Genomic DNA, 17,871 nt, shown 5'->3' on the forward strand with positions numbered 1-17,871 from the left:
TGTTCCCTGTCAGTCTGAAAACCTGGACTCCCTCCCAGCCTTGTAGCGAGTCAGCGGACAGAGTTCACTGTGGGTACGCTGGCGAGTGTGTGTTTGAGTGTGTGTGTGTATAAACTACAGTTTAAGCACATGTGAGCGGGAATTCGTGTGCGCCGCGTCTTGCAAATCCAAACAACAGAACTGGCGGTGTCATTTCCATGAGCTTACCCACATTAAAATTGAACCTTCTGAGGATGAACTTAGCAGTGTCTCTTATTTTGGTTGGGTTCCTCACACAGCCTTTGAGTTGAAAAGTTCCCTCTGAGCTGAGTGTGCCTATTGTGTGGCTTTTTGAGCGCGGTGTGTGCCAGTTCTGCCCCCGTGTCGAGGGAGGCTAGAGTCACCGCAGACAGCGGCATCAGGTCGAGCTACTCTTTGTTGAGAATGCTTTTGTTGTTCTTCAGCCGTTTCCAGGGATAGAATAAATAGCTCTGCTTAACCAAAGGCATTTGCCTCCCTCGCTGCTACGAGTGCACCACCATGAGAAACATATTACCGGCGGTTACGAGTGTTTTGCCCGTTCTGGAAATTCTCTCTCTGTTTTTATTTTGCGAGCACTGCTGGGGACACGTGAAAGAAATGTTCTCCGTCGTTTGTTCCAGTCAACGCCTGGTGAGCGAACACGGAGGATTTCAGGCAGGCTTTGATTTGCCATGTTTGGGCTTAACTCCATGAAATACTGCAGCAGAGCAACTGTGAGGATTTGTTTCTTGTTTTCTTCCTCTTCAGGCCCACTTCCACCAGCCACTGATATCCATCAGCATCAAAAAGCTGCAGTTCTTGAGTTTATTGTGGGCTTTACATGGATTTTAGGGATCCTTCTGAAGGTATGCACCAAGATCTGGAATGTAAGAGGTCAAAGTGTTGAGGATGTCAGCTGAGCAGATCAATTTCATCATCCTACATGGCTAAATTTATGAAGGATAGAAGAGCTGAAATTGAATTATGAACAGAGTTGGAGAGGTAGGCCAATGCAGGTTTTCCGAAACCTGGAGGATGGATATTACCCACACACACACACACACACACACACTGACATGGCTGTACTCTCTCTATAACAGCACTATAATCAGGAACATAAGCGTAAAGGAATTTCCCCGTTATATAAGGTGCGAAGGCAACCGCTTCTGAGAAATCTGGTGCACTCAAAGAGATCTAGAGATAGTGAGATTGAGAGAGACAGGTCGAGTGAAAAACACGACAGCCGGAGGAGCCACAGGTGTGGAGGGTCAGGCAGATGGAGAGAGAGGAACGCTGCGAGGAGCTGGGAACACTTCATTTCTGTCTAACTGTTGACAGAAACAGGCCGTTCACGGAGGCGGCGGAACGGGCCGAGAACATTAGAACGGAATAGACTCAAGGACGCTCCAGTAGGACATCTAATCATGCGCATGTGTCTACTGGCCTCTGTGTAACTGGTTAGAATACAAAGACAGATTTGGTTCAGGTAACATGAGACCATTTTTGAAAAAAGTGCCACACATACAGTCGTAAAAGTAGGGCTCGGCACGAAGTATCACAATGTGTGCCGAAAAGGTGCTTTTAACCAATAGAGGAAGAGGATAAAAAAAAACTACAAGTCTTTATCTATGCTAGTGTTGCTAGCGCCAGCGGGCTAACATGCTAATGCTAAGCACATATAATGTCTATATAAAGGTTTCATCCTCTGGCCATCATGGGTGTCACCTTCTCCATACACCAAGGAAATCATAGTAGCTCTTTGTGCTGCTGTTGTTTACTTGCTGCTGTTTTCATGCCATTGTTGGTGCTGTCGGGATCTGCGTGGTACTTTATGTAAAACATTTATATGTTAGATACTGTGAGGATGAAAAGTGCTTTACATCAGCAAATATTTGATTGCAGCCGTGAAACCTTTTTTTTTCATTGCCGTGTTCATATACTATGATGGAAAATCCACAGTTAAGATTTAGGCCAACGATCTTGGGTTATGTAACTGAAGGTTTTTGACCTATGCAGTGCAGAATGTAGGCTTCCCAGCTTCCCAAGAGGTTTACATTTTGAAATCCCAGTTTGGATTTTCACGAACCTCAAGGGATCAATGTGCTATGACTGCAGGCGCTGGCGGACTTGTGTGCAGGATGGCTGGTTTGCATGTGATGAAAAGTCTGTTTATTGCCTGCTGCAAAAACATCTGAGAACCCAGCAGATGTCAGACCAGGTCTCCTATAGCGGAAGGAAAATCAATGATGTTACATGAATGTTATCAGTTTTGACTGTTGTTACACAGACTCAAGAGAGATAAATGGAGCTCACAGAGTAAAGTGCATATGTTTAAAAGCAATATTTGTTGACTGATGACCTTCAAAAACCATTAAGCGGGACCTTAGTTTCATTCCACAGAGACCGTTGAGAGCAGGTTATCTGGATGGCACGGAAAGCTTTTTGTCTTTGTATATGTTTGGATCTGCAGGAGCCAAGTGCTCTTTTGCTGCAAAGCCAGATTCTACAGTGCAATCGGCAGTCAGGAGACAGCACAAACTGCCTCCACATCTGTCTTAAATCATCCTCTAATGGTCACCTTAAATATCAAAGTCACATCAACTGATCCTGAGAGTCCTTCCGAGAAACGGCCATTTAATCAACCACTTCAATAGCTGTGTATGTTTACAGTATGTGTGTGTATATGTGGGAGTGTGTGTGTGTGTGCTGTGTGTAGTATGGACACAATGCCACCTCCCACTGAGAAAACAAACCCCATAAGGAGGCTAGGAGGGAAGAGAGGCATAAAGGACACGGTTTGAAAAAAGCAAGGAAGCCAGTTATGAACATTTCTGGAATTCCTCAGCTCCATGCAGGATTTTCTTTAGGGGGAAGTGGTCGGTCCGGCTCAGAGCCACCGGGGCAGGACCCTGCAGGGAGCCCCGTTTTCTCCTTTCTGGACACAGCGGAGACTGGCCCGGTGCCGACCGCGAGAGGAAGAACACATTAAAGCAAGCATTCAGGATATTGGCCGGGAGGGTTATTGTTTAACCTGACACAAGTAAACAAGCACAAGAGTGCGTGCATGAGAGAGGACAGAAAGAGAGAGAAACTTTACTACAGTGGAAAGCATTACTCTGTTCCTCTTCACAGGATGCTGGCATTTCCTGTTCAGAGAGGCTGCTGGATATTTATGGAAGACTGGCCCGAGAGAGGACTTTTTCTTTACGATGCTCTGTTTCTCTAAATAGACGTACTGAGAGGAAAAGCAGATGCTTCACATGTGATCGGGTCCAAACATATAGGTAATCTGTTTTGGTATGAGATCTGCTTTTCTCCTGACAGGTGAGCTATAAACACTAGACACAGAAACACTGAAAGGTGTTGGTCTTTATCAGCAGCATCATGGGATAATAGATGAGTTCATAGAGGGATAGCAATATATGGTGAGGTGATACAAAAGATATGTAGAAGATAATACAAAAGAGTTGCTGTTTCACTCTGAGGGGCTCATAAGATGACTCACAAGAGTGGAAATAAGAGGGAAAAAAACAAAGCCTCTGTTAGACAAGTCTGAATTATCTCTGTTGCTGCCTTTCATTTTGAAATACTAGAGTCTTATCAAGTCAAGCCTCTAAAAACTATTCACATGATCCAATCTGAGCATGGTGATCTCTGGTTAAATTGCAACCCAGCAATAGACACATGCAACCTCTGATGAAGGGTTGCCAGTAGACATTACATCACTTTAAAGGGTCACTTACCAAAAAAAGCACCATCCAAGAGGATACTCAGTTTGCTTTGCTCTGTTGAATTCCTGTGAGTGCAATAAAATCACATCCAGTCCCTGAACTCTGCCAGATCAGAGGTCCACTGATAATGTTGACATGCTAACGTCCTTGCTCCAGGCCAGAAATGTAAAATCAATCAGACCAGCTATGTTCGCATATTGGCTCCATGAGGAAATCCTTATCTACCATTTCAGTTCGCATGAAAATCTGAAACAAAAAACCACTTGTGGGGATCCCTTTGCTCTACAAATCACTGATTTCATTCTGTCAAGCACACTGATGGATTTTGCTGTGTATTGATGGATTTTTGCCGCATCCAGAAGAGAGTCTAGAACCACGCTAGCTGGCGGCTACTTGCACGTAGGCACAGGCGGGCATCTACATGCTAACATGCTCGTACAGACAATGCTAACACGCTGACAGGCATATGTTATAATTTAGCGTGTCAGTGGTTTTGCAGATATTTGGTCATAAACCCAAATATTGGCCATTTTTTTAAGAGATAACCAAGGACGTGAATGTAAAATTTTATGCCAATCAATCCATCACTTATTGAGACGTTTCAGTATGAACCCGACGTTTCCTTACAGATATGCTGGTTGCAAAAAATAACTTGGATTTGGTTTAATTACTGTGACCAAATCTAGAATCAGATCTTTTCCCACTTGCAATTTGGATGCAACTGAACCCTTAAATTAAATTAAGATGGGATCAAACTTCATTTATCCCAAGAGAAATTAGAAAGTCATACACCAAGTTCACTGCTTGGAAAATAAAGTAATGCTGCCAGATGTGACATTTAATAACTTTAAAAACAAAAGACACACACAGGCACAAGAGGTTATACAAAATGCACATGTATTTTTCGTCGTAGCATTTTGCAATGCACGCCATCAACATTTATTCATTTCAACATAATGTCCACAAGGACAAGTGCAAACCTGCCTGAAATTCTTGAGCAGAAAAAAAAAAACAGGAGTAAGTAAAAGTTAATGTACAAAATAAGACACGATGTATATTATATAATGATGTTAACACTCATACAAAGGTAGAAAAAAAAACAACACAACACAATTATTTTTCCAGATTATTCTTAATAATAACTCACAATATACATTTCAGTACTTTTTTGTAAAATTCTTCCCAGTTTTTCTGCTCCCAAGCATCTGAAGGCAAACATGACATATTTATACAAACCTGGGCCTTTCTCTTGACAAGGCCATTGTTCATCTGTTACAAATATAATAACAAAACTAAGTTGTCGCTCTCTACCCCTGCCATTCCCTCCTTCCAAGAATGATGTTTTCACAATATCTGAAGCACAAAATCTAGTGGCAACCTCGCTCGTTAAGTACAAAAAAAAAAAAAAATTGTGCAACTTGTGCAATAGCCAACAAAACAAACAAACAAAAATGAAAAACTGTAATATTAACACAGAAGTGAGGTTGAATAAGTGGCCCATTCGTGAAAAAAAAAAAAACAGTGAGTGGTGGAAAATGGTTAATATGTACAGTACATTGTGTGACAGCTGACTGTGCTTGATGAGCCTTTGGTTTCTTATTATAACATGGAAGTCCAATGACAAAATAAAAAGTGCTCAAGATTGTCCTTAAAAATAATAATGCTACTATTTCCAACTTAAACTCAGGCATTGATGTGTCTTTGTGTATTTAAAGGGGGTGAAGTGGTATAATGAATACGTCTAAATAGACATGAAACAGTGGAACAGTTAACGTCTGGAGCTGTTCTTTGCTTTAACTCTCTTGTTAAGTAGAGCCATCTGACAAAAAGCCCTTTACTTCCTTCAACAAGCTCATCACAGAGGATATGTCTGGGTCAGCTGAAGCATAACTTGTTTTAATGAGAGCACACAGTGAGTGAAGTCGTTTCCCAAGGAAGTGGGAGGCTGCATCTCTTCTGAAACCCAGCTCAAAAGGCTGATTGGGTGAAAAGAGGAACCAGTGTGTGTGCAGGGGTGAACTAGCCACAGTGTTAAGATGAGCCCAGTTCAGGTCTGTCACTTTTAAGGCAGCGGTCCTCGTGTGTCTCCTTTCTCCTGTGTCCTCATTCCTCTTACATTCCTTCCGTGCAATCATAAATCAGCATGGAGTGGCGTGCATTTATTCAAACACACACACACACAAACACACACACACAGAGGTATCACGCTACACACAGCCCAGCTCACAGACATCACAGCAGTAGAAGCGGCCAACAGCAGGCGTACAGCATCCATATAGCACGGCCCTGAGTCAGGTCAAGACCAAGAAGCTGCAGGCTCACTGGCTTTCAGCGTCTGCCCCGTGGAGTCCCTTCCACCTCCCTCCATCTGCGAACCCCTGCTCAGCAGATAAGCTCCTGCTGTATCTCGGGTCGCGTGGGAAACGGGGGCTCGCCGAAGGAGAAGGCGTCGCGGCCTGTCTTCAGCTCACCCTGGCCCGGGCACATGAGGTACGACTCGATCAAGTCCAGCTCAGGCGAGGGAGCCGGGCTCTCGGGCTCCGACTCCGACTGGCTCGTCTCCGGCTCGTCCAAAGACGAGGCCGACCTGGCGTGGAGGTGCGGGTGGGAGTGGGGATGGGGGAGCGAGTTCAGCCAGGGGTGGTTGAGGCCGTCTTCTGCCGTGGTTCTCTTCCTATACACACAAACACAATAACACTGCGGATGAGTGGAAATTCCCGAAGAGTTTACATAAGCGATGGATTGCCTGGATCTTCCGATTCACTCGATCCGTTCTCTCGCAGACGTCTGCCATATTCCTTTTCAACATTTGGTTTGCTCTCAAGATTTTTTCCCCTCCATCTCTCGCTCAAACACTGAGGAATCTCCCACTTTTTCCAGCGCTACCAGTAATCTGCTGCAATTAAACGATGCTGACTGGAGATTATGGCTCTGGATGAGAGACAGACGCTGCTGTTGGTTTTCATCAACAAATTGCGGCGACAAATTAAGGGCTCAGCGTTGGAGCTCTGAATCAGATTTAGGGTTAGAGTTAAGTTAATCAGAAATATGGTCACATAGCTCCCCTTGAAAATTTCCCTTAGTTCAGCTGTTCTCTTTTTTATCATGGCGACACTCTGATGCATCACTGTGTGGTACAATGTCAAAACAAGATACTGGCCTAGAAAGCCTTTTTTTAACTGAGGCAAACTTACAACCATTTGCAGAAAAAGGAAGTGACTTCTCGCTTAGGTGACGCAAATCTTGTTACCACACACACTCATTCAGACGTGTGCGGATGTACTTCCGGGCTGGCGTGAACCTGACCCACATCCTGGGTGAGCAAATAAGCTCGAAGTGATGCTGGTGGACTTTTTTAAAGATTTAGTCAGAATCAGAACATCTGATCACGTCTGCAGCCTCACCTGGGGTTTTTAACCAGCAAGGACTTGATGAAGTCAACAGCCAGGGAGGAGATCCCCTCGAACGTGTCCTGCGAGTAGTCTATGTTGACTTGGGAGATGTTGAGGAACGTCTCCTGCTTGTCGTTGCCCAGGAAGGGAGACTCGCCGGTCAGCATGACGTAGGTCAGGACCCCGATGCTCCTGTTAGCGAGAGAGAGAGGACAAAAGGGCAGGAGGTTATGAGGCAATCTGTTCTGTGACACACTTTAGCACAACAGCACTGTGCTGCACTTAGTCAATAATTAACTGCAAGTATAAAGCAAAGTGGTCAAAGGTCTAGACTCTTTTACACATCAGGGAGGTGATGTCATTGTCTTGATCATGTCTTGAATCCCAGAAGTAAAGCACAGACTAAATGAGTTCTGCATGGCACCCTCTAAAATGAGTGGAAATAGCTTCATTGACTACAGTAGCACACTTACCACATGTCTGTCGCAGTGCTGATGGGTTCATAGTTCAGGATCTCCGGTGCTGCAACAGAAACAAGGGGCCCCAGTTAGTCACGATAAATGGCACAGGTGATCCTTGGTGTTTTTGAGGCCTGAAAGCAGGACTCACCCACATACTCTGGGGTACCCAGGATCTCCCTGACTTCTGTGATGCTGTCCATGCGTCTGGACAAGCCAAAGTCCACAATACGAATGTCCCCCAGAGGTCTGGCACTCGTCAGCAAGATATTCTGGGGCTGGGGAGGACACACGCAAAGATTAGACATAGGCATGTTACATAATAACAAATGATTGTTCAAGACGCCTGGGGTCTGACACCTGAGGTCGCTCATCACATGTCAGTGTGAACGAGTTAACGCACTTGAGGTGAATGGTGTCTGGTTTGCCAGTCAGCATCTGGCTGCTGCTGTAAGTTCATGGCCTAAGCCAATCAGATGACTGAAAACAGGTAGGACATCCCTGCCAACCACTTGGATGGCTCCAAGCTTTGTTTGTACAAATACTGTGGCGTACGCACAACTGTGCTTAATCCGCGGTCAGACTGGCCAGAGTTGGTTTGAACCCCTAAGATAAAGACAAGAGGAGGCATGTCGAGGCCAGCTATCAGGCCTGGGCCTCTACAGTCTCTCAGACCTCAAGAGGGGCTGAAGAGCGCATGAGATTCACCTCTTGAAGACACTTATTCTCACACCATGTTGATAAATACCAAAATGTTTTAAAGCATCGGTGCTGCTATTTGAACTGCGTTTACTCTAGAACACATGCAGCTTTTTTTAGTCGCTTTCTAAAGACTCATATAACATGTGAAATGAGAAAGCAGATACTTAGTATAGTAGGTAGAAAGAAAAGCCCAGTGATGACAGGGTTACCTCAAGGCCCCGAAAGAAAACATCACAGTTCATAGTTACAGACCGAGTCCTCGTGGGAACAGGGTCGTGACACACTGAATGAGCGGTGGTTGCGTAACAGACATCAGTCCGTCGCTCCAGGGAATACACTGTCCCGTACCGACGTATAATCTTTCAACGCACTTACTTTCAGATCCAGGTGCACCACATTGTTCCGATGCAGGAAGGCCACCCCAGTCAGGATCTGCTTGGCCAGCCGGATCACATCTTTCTCTGTGAAGGCCTCGTCGTTATCGGCAACGCATTGGTCGAAGATTTCGCCACCGGCGGCACTGGAAGGAAAGCATAGGAAGGAAAACTGAGAAAGCAAAACAAGGATAAAGATGAGAAGACAGGAAATGTGCAAAGATAGCCACTCGGTGGAGTTTAGCTTGGCTTTCTTTCAGTTTTGATTATTCATTTTAACTTGTCATAATAAATTGCGCCTTAAACTGTATAAATACGCCCTTCCTCTCCGTTTGAATTGCTCAAGTTGACAATAGCAAATTCCAGCCCATCCCATTAGCACAATTTTAGTGAACAAACCCAAAGTCATTTCCACTTTCTTTTAAATTACATAACGGCCCGTCTGCTCATTAGTGTTCTTTGGCGTGGAGGCACAAAGTCCACCCACATCTACACACTGCTTGTGATTCCAACATGACTCAATATAATTCTAGATACTCCACATCTACGTGTACCTTTTCCTTCCCAGGAACATTACGGGAGATAAGAACGTCATATCAGCTTACAGCAGGTTCAGATAAGGCCTCATACAGCCTGATTTACTGCAGGTTAATTTAAAATAACTCAAAATAGGGCAAGCAGAAGCAAACAGTGTTCAGCTAATCAACGGCTAAATATTTTCTTCGAGCAGACATGAACAGATCTTTAAGAAAAAACGAGAGGAGTGTGAATTTGGTAACTAGATACCGAATAAGGCGCAGCCTGCATAGTTTTTCCGCCCAACACAACTTAGGTGTGAGGGATTATCCATCTTTGGAATTTAGCAATTAGACAACTCGTTGGTGACTCCTTGCATATTTGTGGAAGGAATAGTCAGAGTCCTGCCTGGTCTTGCCGCGCTTGTGTAACAAAGTTAAGTAAAGTGGAGACATGGTGGATTTATGTTGGATGCTCCATCAGTCAGATCAATGCCTGAAGCTGACAGTTCCCCCAAAAAACTAGAGCCATGTGTGGGGGATTTAGATGGCACACATGGTTTTTATCTTCAGAGGAAAACTCTGGGACCAGGCCCTGAGCACCACTGTTACATAACCAGCACCACCCAAACCTCCCGTTAGCCTCCTAACCCTGCACTCTTTACTATCCTCAGCTGTGAAAATAGCATCCATGTTTTTGGGGATTTTGAGGATATCCGTCATTGGTCCATATAATCTTTTCTCTTTTTTTTTTTTTGCTCCCAGCACCAAATACTTGACCTGCCACCTACCCCACTTGTTGCAAACATGCTCTGTCCCATTCATCAGCCCTCAGAGAGTTTACAGAGCAGTGGCACTGTGCATCTGTTTACACTGATCTGCACGTTTATACTAAATGCGAGCAGGCCTGGTGTTAGTGTTTTCATTCGGGGGAGGAAATGAGAAACATGAGTGCGGTTTGACAGACATGTTAATTGTTGAAAACTGCAGTAGAACAAACCCTCATGCCTCTTATTGAGTCGGTGATAAATAGAAAATGAACTTCCATCTGTCAACTTCACAGGGATTTGACCGACTACTACACCTGTCTGATCAATTAAAGGCTTGACATGGTGAAGTATTTCAAAAGCCTCATTAAGCTGTCAGGAGAGGGCCTGAGGAGATTTAAAATCTTGATAAAGACCATCTTGTTTAAATTCAACAGACTGCACAAGCACTTAGGAATGATCTGATACTTCCCTGAAGTCTAAATATTGTCCCCGCGCTCTCTCTCCTTCCAGGAGAGTTAATGTACGGACTACTTCAGAGTGTGCAGGAGACACCCTCCGCTGCACAGGGCTGCAAGAAAAAACCCACTGTGGCCAACACGAGTGAGGGCGGAGGAGAAGATAAACTGCCATTTGAAGACAAGGGGATATTAAAACGTAAAAATATTTCAAAGTGGGCCAACCTCCTTTTATTTCTGCAGGAGGAGCTATTAGGTAAAAGCTCTCCTTTGCTGACCACCAAGCTGGGTGCTTACTGACATCACCTTATCAGCACCGTGTCACCACAAGTGTAACCCGTCTGTGGGCTGAATTGTCTGGACAGCACTCCAGTATGCGGCAATTAAATCCCACTTTTTAACAATTACACTTCTGTATATGCAGGGAAGCAGGAAATGAAAGACTGTGCTTCCTGCAGAGTTCATCCGTTTTAGCTACTGTGCACAAAACAGCTTCAGAGCTCAGAGGTGAGGCACACTCGTTTTTCATTGAAGTGACCATCTCTCAAACTAGTCATTATTCTGGGGTATTCTGTGGCACTGACGCACGCTACACTTTAAAAAATGATTAGAATTCAACTTCTCGCTTCCATTTCTCTGACATTACCAAGGATGTGGTTGTGGCTATGAGAAGTGTGTGTATGTGTGTGCACAGCGCTTTATACGGTGGTGCGCTGCTTCTGGGAGCCTTGCTTGCTGCTTACATTTAAACCCACAGGAAATGGAAAATGGTTTGCAATTCTTCAAACTCATGCTGAGGTCAGACAGTTTGAAGATGCAGCTTTTCAGCGGCCAGGGGTCTCACTGTGAGTGCTCGTGCAGCTTTCGGGGCAAATGTACCTTGCGTTAGATAATAACTGACAAAAGCACGAGCTGACATTTAAAAGCTGAACTCTTTAAGTGATAAAATATTGTGCATGTGCAGGCTGTTTGATTTTACGCTCAAAGACTTGTTGGTGCAGCTCCATTTGGCAGCCGAAGAGGAACTGTGGACCAGTGCAGACTGACCTCCTGCTATGTTTTCTCTGCAGGCATGCAGGGGTGAACTGTGGTGCTACTTCCCCTTTCACACTTCAGTCAGAGGTCAAACACAGCCCCCCCAACAGAGAGGCCTTTGTTCTGCGGAGGCATTCCATGTCTGGGATGGGGATGACTACTGAGGACGGGGCAGGAGAAGGCTTCCTTCCTGAACGGCGAGCAGTTCAGGAACATGGTCAGGGGAATGTGGTTCAAGTGTAATTGCCCGGCCTTATCTCTCTGTAATGAGGCTAGCAAGGTAATTAAGATTCTATGTGTCCTTTCCAAATCCTAATTAGAGGCTAGAGCAGTCGGAGAACACTTACTGGATATGCATCATGTCATTTAACACCCAACCACAACAGACCAGAGCCAGACAGACAGACGGGATGACTTTACCGGGTCACTGAACATGCAGCTTGATTCAGCTGCTCACCTGCATGTTGACAGGCAACACAGCGTCTTGAGTACTGAGCAATATGTTCTCGCAGCGAGGTCTAACTGACTCATTCGTAGCTCGACGTTGTTGTTTTCACACGGTAAGAATGGCGCAATGTAGCCACGTTGCTATTTAACGGGACAGTTCCTGACAGCCATTCAGCACAACAAGAAACTGAGGTGTCGAGGCTTCGACGACACGAGCGACTAACCACAGAGAGAGAGAGAATTTCCATTTAAGGAAGAGCTCACGTACAATAGAGCGAGGCTACACATTTCACATGTGTGTGGGTTGGGGTTTTTTTTTTACATGCAGCTGTTCACTCAGCAACCAGAGCGTAACTCTGAGTGAGGAAGGGTTTTTTTTTTTCACAGATCTGACAGATATACAAAAGCTGAGAATTCTCATGAAACACGAACACGGTGACATTCCCGTCATGCAAAGCACAGGATGCTGCAGGACGTGTATGCGACATTTGACGTGAGGTTTTCCCCAACTCAAGACTTGCTTATGAAGTGGAAATGAATAAATACGACAGGGAGTTCTCTGGAAGCCAGCTCTGTGTCCTCAAATCCCTCAAACATTCTGCATTAGAAAAACTCCAGTCATGGAAAGTTTTTAAGTGAGTGATGATTACAGGATTTTCATCTCCCTAACGATTGAGAGCCTCATCATTTGATCCTAGTTTTCCTGGCGTGGCTCACAAACTGTCAGTTTAAAAGGCCATTTAAATCACCGCCATCGCTTTCCTCTAATACAAGCGGCAGTGCAGGGGTGTGTGCGCACGAGGGGTTTGAACTTTTAAGACCTTTGTGTCGGTTCTGTAGTATCTGCAGGATTGTCTTACCACTCCAGAACGAGGATGATTTCGGTGTTGGTTTCGTAGACCTCATGCAGCGCCACCACATAGGGGTTTGCCTTGGCCAGCTCCAGCACGGCGATCTCGTTTAAGATGTCCATGCGGCAGTCCTCGCCCTTCCGCCGCTTTCGCAGGAACTTGGCGGCGTACTGCTTCCCTGTTGCCTTCTCAATGCACTTTTTTACCACCGCAAACTTTCCCCTGCGAAACAAAGAGGAGAGAGAGCGATCAGTGAGGAGAGAGAATAATCACAACCACATTACTGGCTTTTCAAATACGTTTGGTCAGAGACGGTTCTGTATCCAAGTAGCCAACTGGACCACCGGATTAAATTTAGGTCACTTCAACTGCAGCAAATGAAAGGCTAAAAATACTGGACAGTCTCATGACAGTTAAACTGCTATGATGCGAAACCTAGATTACAGTGCAAGACGTTTGGAAAAACCCGCCAACCAGCCACGAGTGCAACGCTGTGGGCGAGGTTACAGCGCAGTTCAGAGATAAGAAGGTTAAGTGGCATCATTTGAAAATGCAGCCCGCTGCTATAGACCACTGACGGGTTCAGCTGAGGAGGCGTCATTAGAGATTCGGTGGAGATTTCCCCCTTTCTCCTGCTCTTCCTCTAGCCTTCAGCAGAGTCTGACAGGAGGCAGATAAGGTTGACGGTTTTGGCGAGAGCTGCTGAATAGTGGGCAGGGACCTGATCATGCTAAGGCCACTTTGTAGGTCAAACCTAAACAAAGAGACGCAGCAGCTTGGTTGCTGCACGTCACTGGCAAAACATGATATTATAAAAAGAAGGCACTTTTACAACCTCATCACTTCCATTCTTTTTTCCGCATATATACGTTGATGGATTCATATGGGGCGTTGAGGGTCAGCCGTGGGTGTGTGCAGGATGTCCGATGTGTGCAGAATTGCCTCTCTGTGTCGAGGCGACCACAATCGCCAGCCGTCCCCTCCCAGGCTGATAATGAGGCCTTGTTCGCTTCCCTTTTCTTCACAGCTGACAGCAGCAGGGACAAATGGATTTGTGTTGACACCTCCACCCAGACCCTCGGCCAGAGCCTGCTTCTGCTTTGACAATCGTACAAAAGCTGACCAGTCGGCCAACAAGGCAGCCCCGAGACCAGGACCACCCACCTGACCGCAGCTGCGGAGGCCAGGCAGGGGGTCACTGCTGTTACAGTCAGGTTGGAGCCTAAGGAGCATGCTAAAATGGACACTGTAACCTCAACATCTACGGCCAACTAAAATCCCTGTGTTTTAATGAGCTACACGATACAGATATGGAGCAGAGGGCTTAGGAAAAGTGACCGCAGGATGTGACAAGATGACTGAGAACTGGGCAGAATCTAAATGAAGTGGCCAAGTCAGAGAGGTCCAGTCAGCGTGGTGCCAGTCATTTTCCCACACAGTGTTACTCCAAGCCCACTGCGCTGTGGACCAAAAACAGCAACTGTTCTGGCCAGAGCCTGGTTCTGTTTTGGCTACCGCCCTGGCTGCTGTGAGGCCTGTTTCTTCCCTTCTGCCGTTTCCCAGTCTCGCAGAATGGTGACGACTCATTGTTCAGAGTGAAAAGGCAAACGCCGTCAGAGCCTTTTCATCCTTAATTAGCCAAGTTCAGCGCAGCTCGCTGTGGGCTGGGAACTACATATGGAGAGAAAAGGAATGACCGGTGGCCACGGAAAGGAGCAACAGGAGGTCTTTTCAAAGGCTGACAACGGGTCAGAGGTTACTGAACGTGGCCATCTTCCAGCCGGCTACGTTCACCATTAAGCCGTGCTGCTTGGCAGAGGCGCAGAACCTCCTGGTTGTTCATAACATGCTTTAACGTGATATCTTACACATTAAGTTTCATTTTTTGCATTAAAACACACAAGTTTGTTGCAAAAGAAAAACTCAACCAAACTCTGACTCACACTAATGAGTGCTTTCTAAAACCTTGTGCCTGGATCCACAAACACAATTATGCAGATCAAATGGCTCATTTGCAGGGTTATCCTCAGCAGAAGCTAGCCTGTCTAAACTGTCTGGAACTGGTCTGTCATCAATCATAATCTTAGCTGTGACGCACAAAACTAATTCCTTTCAGCACTGCAGATTGTGATAATTTGATTGAGAAATTGGTTTCCTGTGGCGTCTGCGTTTGTCTCCCTCGGCAGGGCACTGACTCATGTCTGAAGGGCAATGAGAAATGACAGCCGTCACAGCTCTCATTTGCCTGTATTACAGACAGACTGACACACAACATGAGTTCCTCTTCCTGCTTTCGAGCTGTCCACAACATATGTTTGTGCACGGGTCTGCAGGGGGACCACAACTCATAATGCAAAGCTTGACGATGAGAAGGATTTGAAAATAGGGCTGCTGAGCCTTATTGCTCCTTTAAACTTAAAGAGAGTTGACAGGTTCGGTGGAAGAATTCAACTCAGCAAGTTCTAATATGGTCAACATCACCCCTAATGTACAGACCATATAGCTGATCATGCAGGCATGCAGCGCTACGTACATTCCTGCACTTAATGCGATTATGAGGCCTGATCTCAGGATGTTGTTGGGCTGGACTCATGGGAAGAGGAGAGAAGGAGGATGTAAGGTTGGGGTATGAGAGCGAGAGGCGGGAGAGGGGCGTTTGGAGGCTGCTGTGGCATACACTTCATAGGTAGCCTACAGCCAACCCCCCATAGCTCCTGGCTGCTGTCCCAGGATGCCTGACAAGGAAAACTGGCTGCTGCCAGGACGCTTTATTCAGCCTGTCCCACCACACTCTGCAGAGGAGCAAACATACAGTGGAAACTGGAATTATAGTGACAGATGCAGAATTGGCACAAACAGCAATCAACCAGCTTTGGAGTTAAGTGAAACCCGAGGAGTTAACTACAGCTCCCTGTGTTAAAATGCTTTTTGAGGAAAGTCATTATTGTCTGGGGAGTCCCCACATAAATATCACTGGAATGTGCACTTTTGAATCTACCGTCCTGACTCATCAGTGAGTGTGACCCAGGAACTGCTGAAGAGAGACAGAGAAAAGAAGCTGATGGTGCAAATGCTGCATCTCCTGGAAAACAGGTATGGGACAGCACAGCAGGTTCAAGTCTACACACCACATGGGCTCTAATTTTCATCATAAGTGATACAAAATGCCTCCAAAAGTAGCTGTGTTTCTCCCATTAGCCTTGATGTATGTTTTGTCACTTTTACTTCTTGTAATAGCTTGCTGGGTCAAATTAGAAATAGTAGTCAGGAAGTTTCTATTTTCACCACCATATACAGTCGCATCGACTAGAGCGCACAAGTGAGCATCAACAGACGAACGGCGTGTGGATAAGTGCGAACTTTTAGGTTTAAGTTTCTGCCCAGAGCATCTTCAGGTAACTCGTGTTTAAAACTAAAAGATCAGAAGGTCTTCAATCCTTTCTGAAACTTTCGCACAGGACGCACAAAAGGCGCATTACCTTTACGCACGCCAGCGCGCGTCTCCATCAGCGCATTGGCCCGGGGGATGGAATGCGGGATTGGAAACGTTCAATTAACACGCTACCCATGAACACGTGCACAGAGCAGATCTAATATGATTAACAGATTTACACGAGATTATCATTGCTGCAGAATCCAGCCGGCCAGCACTCGATCAAAAGTCAGCGCGCAGATTCGGGTTCGTGCAGCAAACGAACTCACCTGCCCAGCTCTTTGCCGACCAGCTCGTAATTGGCTGTGAACGGGTCACTTCTTATCCTCGTGTGGATCTTTGTCACTATCCCGTTTTTGCTCATCGTTGCTGAATCTGGCATTGATGTCACGCTTGGAGTGAAACGATCTTCTTCCACCAAAAAAGAGGCGATTTTTCTGATGCGCTCAGCTAAAATCTCGCATGATAAAAAAAGTGTCGCTCAGATCCGACTGCTGCTGCGTCAACTGACCGAGAGATAATCCAGTAGGCGCGTCCCGAGCAGGATGACGGTGCGCTGCGGGGCCGTGCGACACAGTCTGTGCGTTAAATGAGTTTGAGAGCTACTACACATTCCTGACAATAAACTCCCTGTCAGACCGCCCCCCCCCCCCCTGCGCTGACGCTCCGCAGCGGAAGCCAATGAATTTGCTGCAGGGGACGGACCCAAGGCGTGAGCCAGCTGGCAAGTGGTGCGTTCAAGTGACAGAAGCTTACTGGAGCAGGTACACAAAAATAAACAAAGATTATTATTAACAGTCTTGGCTTTATAGTTCTTATGATTACTTAAACTAATGCATTTACGACAATAGTTAAATATGAACAGCGTGGCGCCCTTAAACAAACACAAAACACAAAAAAATATAATATGAAGGTGCTCAAACTAGTGTGCCCTTTATCCTCTTATGCTTTACAGCAGCCTTTTAGTTAACATGCACACATCAGAGAAGATAAGGAGCCTGAAAGTGCAGGTAAAGTTTTAATACATAAAGAAAAAGTTGAACTATATCTGAAAGCTCTAATTAGTTAGACACTTTATTCATAGATTGTTATCACAGCATTGGCTGTACTTGATTAACCCTTTCCCTCTTCAACTCTAACCCCTCATTGGACCCATATACCCCAAAGCTTACCCCTGAAAGAACAATAAAGGCAAAACAAAACATAGCATGTTAATATTCAAATAGAAACACACACGTGTGCTCACAAAGATTTCAGGCGTGTTTGAGATTATCGGTATGTGTTTACCTACTGCTTGCCGGGGGTGTGGGTGTGCTTACAGGTGAGGCTTTTTCTCACACATCGCTCAGCCGTGATGTGAAGCTGGCCTGGGGGGTATGAGAACTTTCTGGGAGAGTTGTTTGTCTACCCATTGAACCCTCGTGTCGTTAATGAAGAATTCAAAGCATCCCATTAATCAGATCGACGGCATGTGTGCCACAAAGACTGTGAGCTTGGAATGGAAAGTGATCATCATGCACAGGTGATTCAGCTTTATTATATAAACCAAACTTGTATGAAGAGGAAGACCTTTTTGTCATGCTTTCATTAATATTCGAACCAAAAATAGAAAACTCACCACACGAGTCACCCTGTAGGCAGGATAACGAGCATAAACACAAGGCGATGAGGAAGCCTGATTGGTATTTGTGGCCTGCAGAGCGAATGT

At 45.6% G+C, this 17,871-nt stretch overlaps 1 protein-coding gene across 1 annotated transcript; it reads right to left on the minus strand.

Annotated features, from left to right (window-relative positions):
* Positions 1-4,609: 4,609 nt before the first annotated feature.
* stk17al (serine/threonine kinase 17a like) lies at positions 4,610-16,746 on the minus strand. The gene is made up of 7 exons (XM_041957281.1): positions 16,433-16,746; positions 12,740-12,952; positions 8,659-8,803; positions 7,733-7,859; positions 7,597-7,645; positions 7,136-7,315; positions 4,610-6,405 (listed from the first exon to the last, which is right to left on the minus strand). The coding sequence occupies exons 1-7, from the start codon at positions 16,543-16,545 to the stop codon at positions 6,114-6,116; spliced, it is 1,119 nt and encodes a 372-aa protein (XP_041813215.1). The 5' UTR covers positions 16,546-16,746; the 3' UTR covers positions 4,610-6,113.
* Between the last annotated feature and the right edge of the window lie 1,125 nt (positions 16,747-17,871).

This window comes from Chelmon rostratus, chromosome 17, assembly GCF_017976325.1.
Source record: "Chelmon rostratus isolate fCheRos1 chromosome 17, fCheRos1.pri, whole genome shotgun sequence".
Classification (NCBI taxonomy): domain Eukaryota; kingdom Metazoa; phylum Chordata; class Actinopteri; order Chaetodontiformes; family Chaetodontidae; genus Chelmon; species Chelmon rostratus.